This window comes from Microcaecilia unicolor, chromosome 9 (assembly GCF_901765095.1).
Source record: "Microcaecilia unicolor chromosome 9, aMicUni1.1, whole genome shotgun sequence".
Classification (NCBI taxonomy): Eukaryota; Metazoa; Chordata; class Amphibia; order Gymnophiona; family Siphonopidae; genus Microcaecilia; species Microcaecilia unicolor.
Genome location: NC_044039.1, coordinates 11,783,319 through 11,798,311, shown reverse-complemented (window position 1 = coordinate 11,798,311; position 14,993 = coordinate 11,783,319). Strand labels below are relative to the sequence as shown.

The following is a 14,993-nucleotide window of genomic DNA, read 5'->3' as shown; positions in this document are numbered from 1 at the left end:
AACGTTTGTCTTAGGGTCCAACACTTTTGGATGGAGACATTGTGCTTAGTTGTAGCCTCGGTGCAGCTGGGGGAGTTCTTGATTTCCCTGGACCTCATGGAGACTTACCTCTATATCCCTGTTGTAGATTATCACAGGAGATATCTGCACTTGTGTGTTTGGCAAATGTTTTCAATTTTGGGCTTTTTCTTTTGTCCTGGTTACAGCACCACACACATTTTCCAAGGTGATGGTGGTAGTGGCAGTGCATCTTCAGCACAAGGGGGTTCGGGTTCACCCGTACCTGGATGACTGGCTGATTCAGGCAGCAGTGGAGGCTTGTCAGGCCACCGATTGGGTCATCTACCTTTTGGAGTCCCTGGGGAGGGTCATGAATTGTTCTAAGAGCTATGTGTGTCCATCTCAGGTTTTGGAGTATCTGGGAGTTTGCTTTGACACATGCCATGGAATGGTGTTTCTCCCGGAGGAGTGGGTGGAGAAGCTGCGGGTTTAGAAGCGTCATTGTGCAAACTTCCACAGCTGTCTGGGACTACTTGCAGCTTCTGGGCTCCATGATGACAACTCAAGGTGGTGCCTTGGGCAAGAGCTCATATGTGTGCTCTGCAGCTGGCGTTGTCCTGGTGGGCTTCAGCCTCTCAGGATTTCAAGCTTACGCTTACACCCAAGGCCAGGCTCAGTCTGGCCTGGTGGGACAGTCAGGTGAACCTGTTGAGGGGGGATCCCTCTGGATACTTCTCTCTGATCCCTTGGAAGGGTCAGTCAACTTCCAAGGCATCTATTGCGGATTAAGGTGGCTGTTGAGTCCTACAGGGCTCAGGTGACATCTTGGGTGGAAATCGGGGCTATTTTGCCTGAGATTTGTAGGGCGGTGACATGGTCTTTGCTCTATTCTTTCATAGAGCACTACCAGTTGGGTGTTCTGGCCAGGGTCTATTTGGACTTTGGCAGCAGTGGCGTAGCCAAGGGTGGGCTTAGGTGGGCCCAGGCCCACCAACTTTGGGTTCAGGCCCACCCAGTAGTAGCATACCTATGATGTGGCTGGCAGGGATTCCCAAGCCCCATCAGCCGAAAACTCCCAACAAGTGTCCCTCCTGCATACCTTGTAAGTAACAGATCTTCACCTGCAGTGAGCAGTGACATACATACTGCTCGCACCGGCCCCACAGCCTTCCCTCTGATGTATTTCTGCCTAGGTGGAAACAGGAAGCTGCATCAGAGGGAAGGGTGTGGGGCCAACATGAGCAGTGTGTATTAGTTGCTGCTCGCTGGTGAAAATCTGCTATTTAAAAGGTATGTGGGAGAGGGGGGGATGTTTGAGAGACCATATGGCATGCAGGCGAGAGGAGAGACCCAATCACTTGTGGGACAGGGCGAGGTTCTTCTGCCCACCCATCTTGGGCCCAGGCCCACCCAAAATTGGATGTCTGGCTACGCCCCTGTTTGGCAGAGCGGTCATTCCGGGGGTCTTGTCTTCCCCTGCCCATTAGGTCTGCTTCGGTACATCCAGCTGGTTCGGAACAATGTAAGCTGATGCTAAGAAAAGAGAAATGAAGTTTTACCTGATGATTTTCTTTCCTTCAGTCAGCGTCACTGTTCTGAAATCCCTCCCTTGGAAGACCTGAGCCCAGGGTTTTGGGTATGCTCTGTTTCTTTAATCTTCAACTACTTCCAATAAGAGTAAGATCTGATTCTAATTGGCAGCCATACTGGGTACCCATGATATGGCTATTCCCTGGTATACATTCTGGTGTTTTGCTCACTTATTGTTGCAGTTGCGCTTGTGGTTGATGTGGCTGGGTGCATTACAGAAAAGGACCTTCTGCTGCTTGGGCAGATGCATATTGGATTGTTCCAGAGAGCACCACAGATTATAGCTGGTGATGTCACTGATTGAATTCAGTTTTCTCTACCTCCATCTGCTGGTGGGAATGTTTAATGCCTGCTGATGTCTCCTTTTGGGTCTCTTAAAGTTACATCCTTGTTTTGAAAACTCCAAAGTTATTCTTTTCTTTTGTTAGAAATTGTAACTTAATCTCAAGTTTATTTTTTAGTTTGCCCTTGCGGGTTACAACGCATTGGTCAGACTTTGAGACAATTATAGACAAGATTTGTAGAGCATTGGCATTTGTATTAAAGTTGAACAATTTCAGAGCTGTTGGTGTCTCACTGCACCAACAATTTTCAAAGGGAGACAATGTACATTATTTCCTTTGAAAAATTTCCAGCTGCTTTGGAAACCTGCATGTACTTTTTAAAAGGACAGAGAAAAGCAGCTTTCAACTAAGTTATTTACTTGGGTAAATTACTTTCAAATATATTTCATTTAAGGTTTATTTGTGTGACTTTTAATAGTATTATGAGTTTAATTTATTTTAATTCTTGTTCTAAAGCTGGGCTTAGTAAATTGGAGTGGGTTGGGGTTCCAGATATGAACCTGTGGTCTTCAGCAGTACTGTTTTGTACTTTCACACTTTTATGTGTAGTGTTTCTAACATTTGAAATAACTATAGTTATTGTATCAGTTTTGGGCTTGAGGAAAGGGAGGCAGATGACTTAACAGAGCCATTCTGAACCCAGAACAGGCAGGTGCGTTACCACAGCTTGATTCAAGATGCATCAATTGAAAATGATTTGAAACTGAATGAAGCAAGCAGTTTTACTAGTTTTCTGTCTTGTGCTTTCCACCTCTTTTATGCTTGCTGCGTGATCCTTCTCATGACAGTAGCGTGTATCTGTGTCCATTGCCTGTGCTGGTCCTTAACCCCACTGACTGTAAGGCAGAAAGTTGTAGCACCAGCATTCTTCTAAGCAGCCTTCTGAGATGCTATCAGGCAGTGCATCTGAACCATGAGGGAAGAAGGTCCACTCCGGCGTAGGCTTTCCTTATGTGCTGGGGTTTCGCCTCTGATATTTCCTTCACGAGCAGATGGCCGAAAACTTGTGCGGAATGCTTCCTTTGGGGGATACAATGAACTTTCTCCCACATTGCCAGGTTGGTTTGTCTGTTTCTTTTGGCTTTTGTTTTATTTTTGGTTTTAAACGTGTTTTTGTTAATTAAAAAAAAAGGAAACAAAATCAAAGTATTGTCTTTACAACTTGTTTGGTTTGGATTTAATGTTAAAACATTGTTTATACAACGCATCTAAAATTCTGCACAGTTGACAAAATGCACATAATGTACAACGTAACATCACAATAAAACACTTGGTGATGTGTGTGACTTTGGGTCTCAATCTAAATATGCAGATACTGGCTCTATAAAACTAAAATTTACAAAATTATGGTTCTGTTTTGCATTTGAATAGATAATTACAATAAGGAATACTTTGTAAAATTATATGTTTGGTTGAAATGACCAGAATGATGTTCAATAAATGGAACATCATAAGAAGAAAGTTGTCAGTAGGCTGTTTTAGGCGTAAGGCTCATTTATGCTTTATGTATAGTTATAAAACAGGACAGTTTTATCAAAATGTTAATTTGCTGGTGGTAATTTTGAAATACTCTTTGTCCTATTACAGCTTTTGACTGTGTCAAGGTGATTATGCAATTTATAGTACTATATAAGTTGTTTGGGGCATCACTGCCAACCTCAGCACATCCCTCCACCTGTGGCCCATCCTCCGCTAGCCTACTTTACAGTCCCTGGTGGTTAGTAAGTCAGGGCAGGAGAAATCTCCAGTTGCGGCAGCCATTTTGAAAGTGGAGAAGGCATGGGGATTGTTCTTGCCCTGATTTTACCTCTAGCCTACCAGGGACTGTGTGGTGGTGGTTTAGGGGAGGGGGGGGGGTTACAGGGTAATGGAGGAGGTTCTTGAAGGAGGGGTCTGGGAAAAGATGGAGCCCGGATCATCAGCCATCGGGTAATTCAGAATGTTGGATAACCAAAGGTCAGATAATTGGGACTCTGCTGTACATGTAAGAAAATTGTCTTCTGTGTTGTCATGAAATGCAAATTCAAAGGGTCAATAGTTTAGGGTGATATGAGTGCAGCTCAAAAGAGGAATGTAAAACTGGAAAACACTGGTTCTAGAAGTGGTTTTAGAAGTGATGGTGTGTTGAGCTGGTGAGGTCTGGGCATATCATAACATAAGAATTGCTATACTGGGTCAGACCAAGGGTCCATCAAGCCTGATATCCTGTTTCCAGTAGAGGCCAGTCCAGGTCACCTTGGAGTCCCAAAAGGTAGCAAGATTCCATTCTACTTAATCCCAGAGATAGACTGGGGAAAAGTCACAGCTTATCTTAATAGTGGTTTGGGAACTTTTCTTCTAGTTGGTTGTCCAAACTTTTTCTTAAATCCAGCTATGCTAACTGCTTTACCATATTCTCCAGCAATGAATTCTAGAGAGTTGAGTGAAGAAAATATTTCTCAGATTTGTTTTAAATGTAGTACTTCTTAACTTCATATCCTTGAGTGACCCAGTCAAAGCCCTAACCTCAAACCCCTATAGAAAATCTGTAGCATAACTTGAATATTAGTGTTATCATTGCTGCTCAAAGAACACAACTGAGCTTGAACAATGTTATAAATTTAGGTGTGCAAAGTTGAAAGGAAAGCTATCTTAACAGTCTCACAGCTATAATTGTTGTCAAAAGTTTTTCACCAAGTGTGGACTCTAGTGATGATTTATCCAGTTGTTGCATTTCAGTTTTGTTTTGCATATATCCCTTCTCTCCAAATAACATTTTCCCCCTGAAAGGTGTGAAGTATGGGGTGTTAATGAGTGGAAAAGAACTCATCATCGAAATGCATGCAAGTCTGTTGCACTGACACAGCAAAATGGGGAAAATATTCAAAGGAATGAAGACTTTTCAATCTGTTGACAAGCAGGATTGAATTGGGTACACAAATGGGTGATATCATCTGACAGTGCAGGGACGGAACTTTAGTGTAAGGTTCTGGGCATGTTCAGCATTTTTCCATGTGGTGGTCTCGGCTGTGTGCTCAGCTAAATGGATGTGAAACAAAGCTGTCCCATGGTAGTGGTGGGTTTTGATCATATTAACATCAAAGTTTCTCTTGTAAAAGACAAGACTCTTGCCTAAGTCAGGATTTTATCTGTGCGTAAACTTCAACATGCGTGCAAAATGCTTATTGTGTCTCAGTCGTGAGTATGATCAAAAGGCCTGTAAGCACTGTGCTCGAATAGCCCTGAGAGAACATCTAAATCCTTTCAGAGCATTTGGATACCAAAAAGATGGTGGCCTTAGTCTTGCAAAATGGCTTCCTCTGTTCGTTAAATCTACTCCTATTCAAATCAGTCGAGAATCTTCTTTGGGAGAAGCCTTCAACCTATAAACACAATGACCCTAAGAGTAGAGGCCCTTGATATTCATGTTCACAATGCAGCTGCTTCTGGAGTTCCTGCAGACACCTGAGCAGAGATTGCGTGCATCTGCCAGCCAAAGAACTGGTCTAATGCAAGCAGGCCAGCGCAGATTCTCCTTCCAATAAAATGAGGTGCTTGGATTCATACTCTGCACAGAAATATTAGCACAGTGCCAGCACCCCTTTCATGAAGCTGCCCGACACTATGAAGGACCTCGGACTGACCTAACGCACAGTCGTTTGTGGAAAGACCTTATCCTCATGGTTACACTAGCGGATTAGTTGTCCTCATATCTGCCAGATTTTTAAAGCTGTTCTACGATCACCTACTGCTTCTTGCTGAACCAGGTCCACATGCAATATATATGTTTTTATAAGGATGGATTATTCAGGTCTCATAGCAAGAAGGATACATGAGAATCAAAAGCAAGATTAGAATACATTATTTTTCTGTATTAACTATACTAATATACAGAATTCAAACGTGTGGGATAAACATAAAGGAATCCTCTTCAGAAGGAAGGGATCCCCAGAAGCTTAGCTGGTGGTGGGAGGCAGGGCTGGTGGTTGGGAGGTGGGGATAGTGCTGGGCAGACTTATACGGTCTGTGCCAGAGCCGATGGTGGGAGGCAGGGCTGGTGGTTGGGAGGCGGGGATATTGCTGGGCAGACTTATATGGTCTGTGCCCTGAAAAAGACAGGTACAAATCAAGGTAAGGTATACACAAAAAATGGCACATGTGAGTTTATCTTGTTGGGCAGACTGGGTGGACCGCGCAGGTCTTTTTCTGCCGTCATCTACTATGTTACTATCCAGCTTATAATCGAAAGTGATCGTCGGCCATTTTCCGACACAAATCGGGAGATGGCCGGCGATCTCGGAAAAGCGGCGAAATCGGTATAATCAAAAGCTGCGTTTTTGACAGCATCACCGCTTTCCCGTCGCCTCACCGGCGAAAGTTCAAAGGGGCGTGTCGCTGGCTAAGCGAAGGCGGGACATGGTCGGGCGTGGGCACGGCTACCAGATGGCCGGCTTTCGCCGATAATGGAAAAAAAAACCTGGTGATAAGCAGTATTTCGCCGAGTTTACTTGGTCCTTTTATTTTCACGACCAAGCCTCAAAAAGGTGCCTCAACTGACCAGATGACCACCGGAGGGAATGGGGGATGACCTCCCCATACTCCCCCAGTGGTCACCAACCCCCTCCCACACTAAAAAAATAAAATTAAAAACCTTTTTTGCCAGCCTGTATGCCAGCCTCAAATGCTGTACCCACCTCCATGACGGCAGAATGTGTTCTATCCTCCGACAGCCTTTCCCTGGTTGTGATGTGGCTCTCGGGTGAGTGTGACACCTTTTCTGTTAGCTGCACTGCAGAGTCACATCAGCAATGCATTGTGGAGGGTGTGGGTACTGGGCTGTACTGCCATGGTGCTTTTCCCCCCTGCTAACTGGGTCAGAGTGTGCCCTGTTTTACTTCCGTTAGTCCATGAGGTAGTGGCCATGTTTGTAAGCCAGTTTTAGATCCCTTTCATGTGTTAGCCACGTTAGAGAACTTAGTTCTTACCTTGAATGTGGCTGAAAGAGGGCATTGTACACCATTCTGCCAGCTCTGACCTACTGCTGATCTCAGTACCAGGAAGACTCATTGCCAGTGGGGCACAACCTCTGATCTGCAGTTAACTGTGAGTAAACGTGCTTATTCAAATAAAGGACTTTTTCAAAGAGATTAGTGTTCAGGTGTCAACTGGTGTGGCAAGCTTATACAGCAGCAACAAGTCCTGTCCCTGGAGCACTTTTTAGTGGGTACCGCAGTGCACTTAAGGCAGACGGACCCAGACCCACCCCCCCTACCTGTAACACTTGTGCTGGTAATGGGAGCCCTCCAAAACCCACTGTACCCACATGTCTAGGGTGCCCAGTTGGTGTCCTGGCATGTCAGAGGGACCAGTGCGCTACAAATGCTGGTTCCTCCCACGACCAAATGGCTTGGATTTCGCCGGGTTGGAGATCGCCGGTATTTTTTTCCATTATCGCTGAAAAACAAACCCGGCCATCTCAAACCCGGCGAAATCCAAGCCATTTGGCCGGGCTAAACCGTATTATCGAAAAAAAAATGGCCGGCCATCTTTTTCGATAATACGGTTCCGGCCAACTGTAGCACCGCCGCCACAATAGATCGCCGGCAACCTGTTTGGCTGGTGACGTTGGATTATGCCCCTCCACGTTACTTTAAAATGTCTGAAAAAATAAAGATGAATAATTTGCTTTATTTGTTTCTATGTTTTCTAGCTGAGATCTGGTCCAGGGCTCCTTATTAAAACAGCATAGTCCACAATTTTGTGTACAATTTGACAGTAATAGCTGAGCTTCTTGAATTTTCCTGTTTAGCTGAAGTGTGTGGTAGCCATGTTCACTTTGAAAGGTTATAAATAGGTATAATTTTATTTTATTTTAGTTCTAACTTAATACATTTATCATCTTATTTTCTTCTGTTTTATTTTTATTACCTGTTTAGCTTGAAAGTCTCCAAAATCTCATTTCTTCTTATGAGAAAAAATTATGCTGTTGCTTGTAAAAGTCTTCATCCCACTTAAAATCACTCTGTGGACTAGTGGGTTCTCATATCAATGGGAGATTTGTTGCAAGCGAATAGTCGGCATTTTGCCACTTGTATGTTTATTACTTTCATGATATTTGTTTGCCCAAATGAAAGGGTATTCCATTGTAGCTTGGTTGCAGGATTCCTTGGAGAAGTGGTGAAATGTTTTTTAATCGGTGTCCCATGATGCTATGTGTTCTGCATTTTATTGTGTTGAGAACAGAGCAGCTGAGCCTCCAGGGCACCTCACCTGCGAGTTTGCAGAAGGAAACACTCCTAACACAGCTTTTAAATGCATTGTGCACTGGCCAAAAGAACTAATCTATATAAGAATATGAGCAACGGACAAACTTCAGGATTTATCATTTCAGTGACTTGTATTATAAAATTTAAGCTTCAGCTGAAACTCCACCCATGTTACAAATGATTGTAAAGAAGGAAGTTTAATCTGTCTTGTGGGAATAACCATAAGAAACATCACATTCAATATGTCTCTTAAATATAAAACTTAAAATTAATAATTTAGTACATTGGATAAACAGGTACCTATAACTGTCAAGTTCTTCATTCACCTAGACTGTCTTTTTAAATTTAAAAATAAAGTTGGTCTTAACTGTAATTTGTTTCTGAAGCAAATGGCCCACACAGTCATATCAAACACATGCGATGAATAAAATGTTGAGATTCATGTGTGTTGGAATGATTTGGTCAATCTTGAAAAAATAATTTCCCTTCCCCCACTCTTGTGTATCGTTTTTATTTAACTTTTGACTTGTCATTATGTCGGTCTAGCTCATGGGAGGGCAATTTTTTTAAACAAGGCCCCATTAGTGGTCTCTTGCTTGCACCAAGGACTGTTTTTCCCCAGAGCCCCAGTCAGTAACCGGGGTGGGGGAAATCCTTGTGGAACTCTAGAAACTTTATAGGTTAAATATATTTTTAAAAAATGTTTGTTTACAAATGTTTTTTGTCTACAAAACATTACAAAGCCTCAAGATTTTAGTATTTTTAATATATTTTTAGGCTATTTAACAAGAAATGTCTTTGCAATGCTTGTTTTAAAAGATGCATATTTTCTCTAGTTAACAAGAAAAGCTAGGGAACAAAGAACAGAAAAATTGAATATGAATATAATTGAACAGGAAAAGTTGATTAACAGCCTCATTTACTAAACCGCGCTAGCGATTCCCATGTCGCAAATGCGATGCAGTCCATTTGCGACACTGGGAATTGCTATCGCAGTTTAGTAAAAGAGGCCCTAAAAGAGGAAGTACATATAAGTACATAAGTAATGCCATACTGGGAAAAGACCAAAGGTCCATCGAGCCCAGCATCCTGTCCACGACAGCGGCCAATCCAGGCCAAGGGCACCTGGCAAGCTTCCCAAACGTACAAACATTCTATACATGTTATTCCTGGCATTGTGGATTTTTCCCAAGTCCATTTAGTAGCGGTTTATGGACTTGTCTTTTAGGAAACTGTCCAACCCCTTTTTAAACTCTGCTAAGCTAACCGCCTTCACCACTTTCTCCAGCAACGAATTCCAGAGTTTAATTATACGTTGGGTGAAGGAAATGTTTCTCCGATTTGTTTTAAATTTACTACACTGTAGTTTCATCGCATGCCCCCTAGTCCTAGTATTTTTGGAAAGCGTGAACAGACGCTTCACATCCACCTGTTCCACTCCACTCATTATTTTATATACCTCTATCATGTCTCCCCTCAGCCGTCTCTTCTCCAAGCTGAATAGCCCTAGCCTCCTTAATCTTACTTCATAGGGAAGTCGTCCCATCCCCGCTATCATTTTAGTCGCCCTTCGCTGCACCTTTTCCAATTCTATATCTTTCTTGAGATGCGGCGACCAGAATTGAACACAATACTCAAGGTGCAGTCGCACCATGGAGCGATACAACGGCATTATAACATCCTCACACCTGTTTTCCATACCTTTCCTAATAATACCCAACATTCTATTCGCTTTCCTAGCCGCAGCAGCACACTGAGCAGAAGGTTTCAGTGTGTTATCGACGACGACACCCAGATCCCTTTCTTGGTCCGTAACTCCTAATGTGGAACCTTGCATGACGTAGCTATAATTCGGGTTCTTTTTTCCCACATGCATCACCTTGCACTTGCTCACATTAAACGTTATCTGCCATTTAGCCGCCCAGTCTCCCAGTCTCGGTTGACAGGCTAGTAAGAGCACCTCTTCTTCTCTCCTCCCTTATTTATCTATTTGTTTGGTTGTACATACTTGTATCCCACATTTATCCAAAGAATCAGTGAAGCCCATAGGGATACAATGGGCTATGCTGCATTTAACACATGCTAAGTCTGTTAGTGTGCCTTAGTAACAGGATCCCTAGTATTGAAAACCTTCTGGGGACAGGAAATACTCACTGTACCTGAATGTAATGTGCCTTGAGCTACAACTAAAAAAGACATGAGCTAAATCCCTTGACTTACTCATTACCTGCTGATGGCACTGCTATCGCATCTCGCACCGAAGAACACTTCCAGTGTCTTCTAGATCATCTCCCATTGTACCAGGTTCCTCAATAGTCTGAAGAAGGCAATTGTGATAAGACAAGATACAGACGACATGCTTCCCTATCAGTATCAACTATCCACTACAGGTGGTCAATACGTTTACATACCTAGGATCCACCACGAGAACCACTCGTTTCACACAGTTAAACCTACAAATTGGAGAAGCTGTCGCCATTAGGCTTAGAGAAGGCAAAGAAAAATGAGCATCTACAAAGTCTGATGTCCAGACTCTTGTCTACAGAAGTGAGGCATGGAATGCCTATACTTATATCAAAAGGCTGAACAGTTTGCATATGTGCTGCCTATGGTGCATCCTTATGATATCCTTGAAGGACTTCAAGGTACTAGAGGAGGCTAAAATATCCAGTATATTAAACCTGCTCAGATGGCCCCTTTTTGGTTGCTTATATCCATCGTATGGGCAATGACAGAATCGGCGGACACGTGTGAAGTGTGGCGCTAGCTAATCAAGGATGTATGGAAACATCATTTTCCTTTCTGTGCTATTGGTTCCCCCGTCCAAATTGTGGACTAGAGCTGGGTAACATGATACAATTTGTTTATTATACTGTTTAATTGATTTCAAAATTTATTTTTCATTTTGTCTCAACTTTTCTGTACAAGTATTTTTGCTTGGTTTATTTTTGAAATAATTCAAAATAAAAAATATATTTTTTAAAGAAAGGATATATGCAAATATGACTTTAAAAACCCTTGACATTGGCATTAGTACCACATGTTGAAGACCATAGTCACTGAAAGCATGAACTCCAGAAAATACATAAAATAAAATATATAAGGAAACATATCCAGGAATCTAAGGGAGCTTATAGGGTATAGCTACATCCATTTTCTGTTGCAGTGACTATAACAAATTGGGGGGGGGGGGGGGGGGGTCTTTTACTAAGGTGTGCTAGTGTTTTTACCATGCTAGTGCTAAATGCTAAGATGCCTATTATATTCCTGTGGGAGTCTCAGCATTTAGCACCAGCTGATTTTTAGCATGAGCTAAAATGCTAGCTCACCTTAGTAAAAGACCCCCTGGGTCTTTGTGTAGCCACAGAGTATACAGCCTACCTAAAGACTGAGCCAGTTTCAGGACTTAATAAAAAAAAAAGGAACTTGAGGTTTGTAGATGTGAGCTGCAGACTTTCCAACAGCTTGTTAGGAGCACCAGCCAGGACACCCACAGCACAATTGCACTGCCAAAAACCAAGAGGTGTTCTTAGTGGGTTTGAGCTACCCAGTGCAGGAATGTCCACACTAGTCTCATGGTTTTAAGTCATGTGAGAAATGAGAGAGCCACATTCCTTCACTGCGTGACTCAGACTTACTAAGAGCCACAGAGAGCAACTGCTGGAAGGAATGTTTGTTTTTTTTTAATTGCATTGGCCAGAATGGAGAGGAAAATAGGCATACTCTGATGTCATCCAAACACAACAGCAGCAGTTGGATGCATAGGAGCCAACTTTTCAAAATTATTGGGGGTGCTAAGCCCAATGGAAATGACCCCTCCCTGAACACATACAAGGAATTTTTCTCAATATTGGGAGTGCTCAAGCACCCACAGCACCCACAGAGTCGGCTCCAATGGTTGGATGTTGTCACTGGATTGACGGAAGGAAGATTTGGGGGATTTTTCAACTATATCCAGAAATCAGAAGCTCTGATTATTTCAATATGTTGCTCATCTCTTTCTATGTCTTTCTTGAATGGATCACAAGACCTTCTAATCTGCTTATATTATCCCTTTAAATTGTGCTTGACTCCATTCTGTAAAGGAAAGGACTCTGTCTGCTAGGTCACTCACTGATGGTATTAGCTGTATAAGGCATGAAGCAAAATTATTCCTGTTGCTGGCAACAGCATCAAATATTCTATTCAGGGCTTTTTTTGAGGGGGTACTTGGTGGGTACTGAGTACCGGCACCTTTTCTATTGTCTGCTAAAATTGACCCATGGACCCCAAGTGTTAATGAAAGATTTCAGGCTCTACACAACAATTCAGCCTTGTCATAGATTCTGTGACTGGTTGCAGGGGGCCTGGCTATTGTAGGGTGGGTCTCTCAGTGATCACCCCGTTCCTGAAGGGTGGCCTAACATTTGAGTTCCGGCACCTTTTTTTGGTAGAAAAGATGCACTGATTCTATTGTAGCTCAGCTTTGGTTTCCTTTTTCAGCAAGTTAATGGCCTATTTATGTGTGTTCATTCTTCTTTTATTGCAAAACATGCTGCTACCTTTACCTACAGAGCAGTTGCCTATATTTCTTGGAGGCTTGTGATACTTGGAAACTAGGACGATCATCCTGCTGCCTGGGGTTTTTGTTTTTTTGGGGGGGTTTTATTTTTTTTTGGGGTGGTGGTTTACCTTTTTGATAGAATGGAACATCCTAACACTATCAAAATCCTTGATGTCTGAAATAGAGCAGAAGTATATTGTGGAAGTATTTCTTCATGAAGGCAGTCATATAAACTATGAGGAGGGGGTGCTTCTTCCAAATATAGGAAAACATTCCTTTTGCCATAATTCAGTTGTTGACAAGGGACAGTGATAGGCAATGTCTGAAATAAATATAGGAACTTAAGTATCATCTTACATATGTACAAAGTTAGATTGTGAGTCCTCCTGGGACAGAGAAATATCCAGTGTACCTGAATGTGACTCACCTTGAGCTACTACTGAAAAAGGTGTGAGGAAAATCTAAATAAATATATGGAATGTTGCTACTATTGAAGATTCTACATGGAATGTTGCCATGTTTTGAGATTCTGGAATGTTGCTACTATTTGAGATTCTAGATGGAATCTTGCTAGTGGAGGAGTGGCCTAGTGGTTAGAGCACCGGTCTTGCAATCCAGAGGTGGCCCGTTCAAATCCCACTGCTGCTCCTTGTGATCTTGGGCAAGTCACTTAACCCTCCATTGCCTCAGGTACAAACTTAGATTGTGAGCCCTCCTGGGACAGAGAAATATCCAGAGTACCTGAATGTAACTCACCTTGAGCTACTACTGAAAAAGGTGTGAGCAAAATCTAAATAAATATATGGAATGTTGCTACTATTGAAGATTCTACATGGAATGTTGCCATGTTTTGAGATTCTGGAATGTTGCTACTATTTGAGATTCTAGATGGAATCTTGCTAGTGGAGGAGTGGCCTAGTGGTTAGAGCACCGGTCTTGCAATCCAGAGGTGGCCCGTTCAAATCCCACTGCTGCTCCTTGTGATCTTGGGCAAGTCACTTAACCCTCCATTGCCTCAGGTACAAACTTAGATTGTGAGCCCTCCTGGGACAGAGAAATATCCAGAGTACCTGAATGTAACTCACCTTGAGCTACTACTGGAAAAGGTGTGAGCAAAATCTAAATAAATACATACATACATACATTAGGTGGAATAGCCTTCATGTGTGGTAAATATAATTTGCATTCTTAACTTGTCTTTGTTTCTGATAGTGTGCAAATCAGGTTTCAGTTCAGAAGGGTTAAGTGGTAGTCAGACTAGAACCAAATCTCTAGCATCTCTGTGCTTTTATACCATAGTGTTTTACAACATGTATTTTATTTTCGGGACAATTGCTAAACTCCATGGGACAGCCTGTGGGGACATTGTACCAACAGGACTGCAAATCATTTTTGCTGTAACTACCTGTGGCTTTGTAGGAAATTAACATGAATATTCTCCTGAAACAGCATCTAGCAACACACAGGCTCTGTTTTGTAATAATATGATACACTGATATCTTAAAATTGAATGTAAGAATTATTTACACAGTGAGCATAAGAGGAGTGTTTTGAGCTGAAGACTATAAGTCGCAGCTCAAAGTCACTCTGTATAAAGTAACGTAGAGCCATGAAAGCTCTGAGACTGTTTTTTTTTACTCTAACTGGTATTACTCACTGTTTGAATGGAAGCAAATGTACTTTAGTGGATAGTTTGGATGGCTTCATTTAAAGCCTGTTGACCTAAAGCTAGCATTCAATTTGACCTGAACAAGTAAATCTGTGAATTTTGGAACACAAATTAAGAATCCTGTTTACTATGTCGTCAAATGTGTCTGTCCTCTACTTAGGTTTTGACAGAGGGAAGGATGATGCTTTGCAAAGTAAAGAAGATTCAGCACAATTGATGTCCAAAAGCAAGGTAATGCTTAAGAAATGCAGGATTCAGATTTTTTTTTTTAATTTGCTTTTATGAGAATACACTGCCAAATATCAAAATGAGATAAATTTACAGAAATCATTAAGGGAAAAATAAAACAATATAAATTGCCATCAGGAAATTACAATTCAAAATATAACCCACATCAAGGGAGAAGGAATGACCACCAAAACACCTGGTAAATTAAAAGGAGTAACACCAGCTGCCCATACTATGTCTGGAGTTGCTTATCTACTCCTACCCCTAGCTGATATTATATTCATGCACCCTTCTGACTACATGTACAACTTTCCTTAAATTAGTTTCCTTATTTTCTCCTTTTACATCTTATTTATGTATATGTTTCATCTTTG

At 42.1% G+C, this 14,993-nt stretch overlaps 1 protein-coding gene across 6 annotated transcripts in view; it reads left to right on the top strand.

The window, feature by feature from the left end:
* OSBPL8 (oxysterol binding protein like 8) overlaps positions 1-14,993 on the top strand; it is a 164,812-nt gene that overhangs the window by 68,501 nt on the left and 81,318 nt on the right. For 5 of the 6 annotated variants that reach the window (XM_030214139.1, XM_030214143.1, XM_030214140.1 and 2 more), the window contains one exon: positions 14,552-14,622. In XM_030214139.1, the coding sequence (XP_030069999.1) occupies positions 14,552-14,622 (71 nt within the window). Of the gene's footprint in view, positions 1-2,722; positions 2,993-14,551; positions 14,623-14,993 lie in introns of all 6 variants that reach the window. The other variant, XM_030214141.1, reaches the window with a different exon arrangement.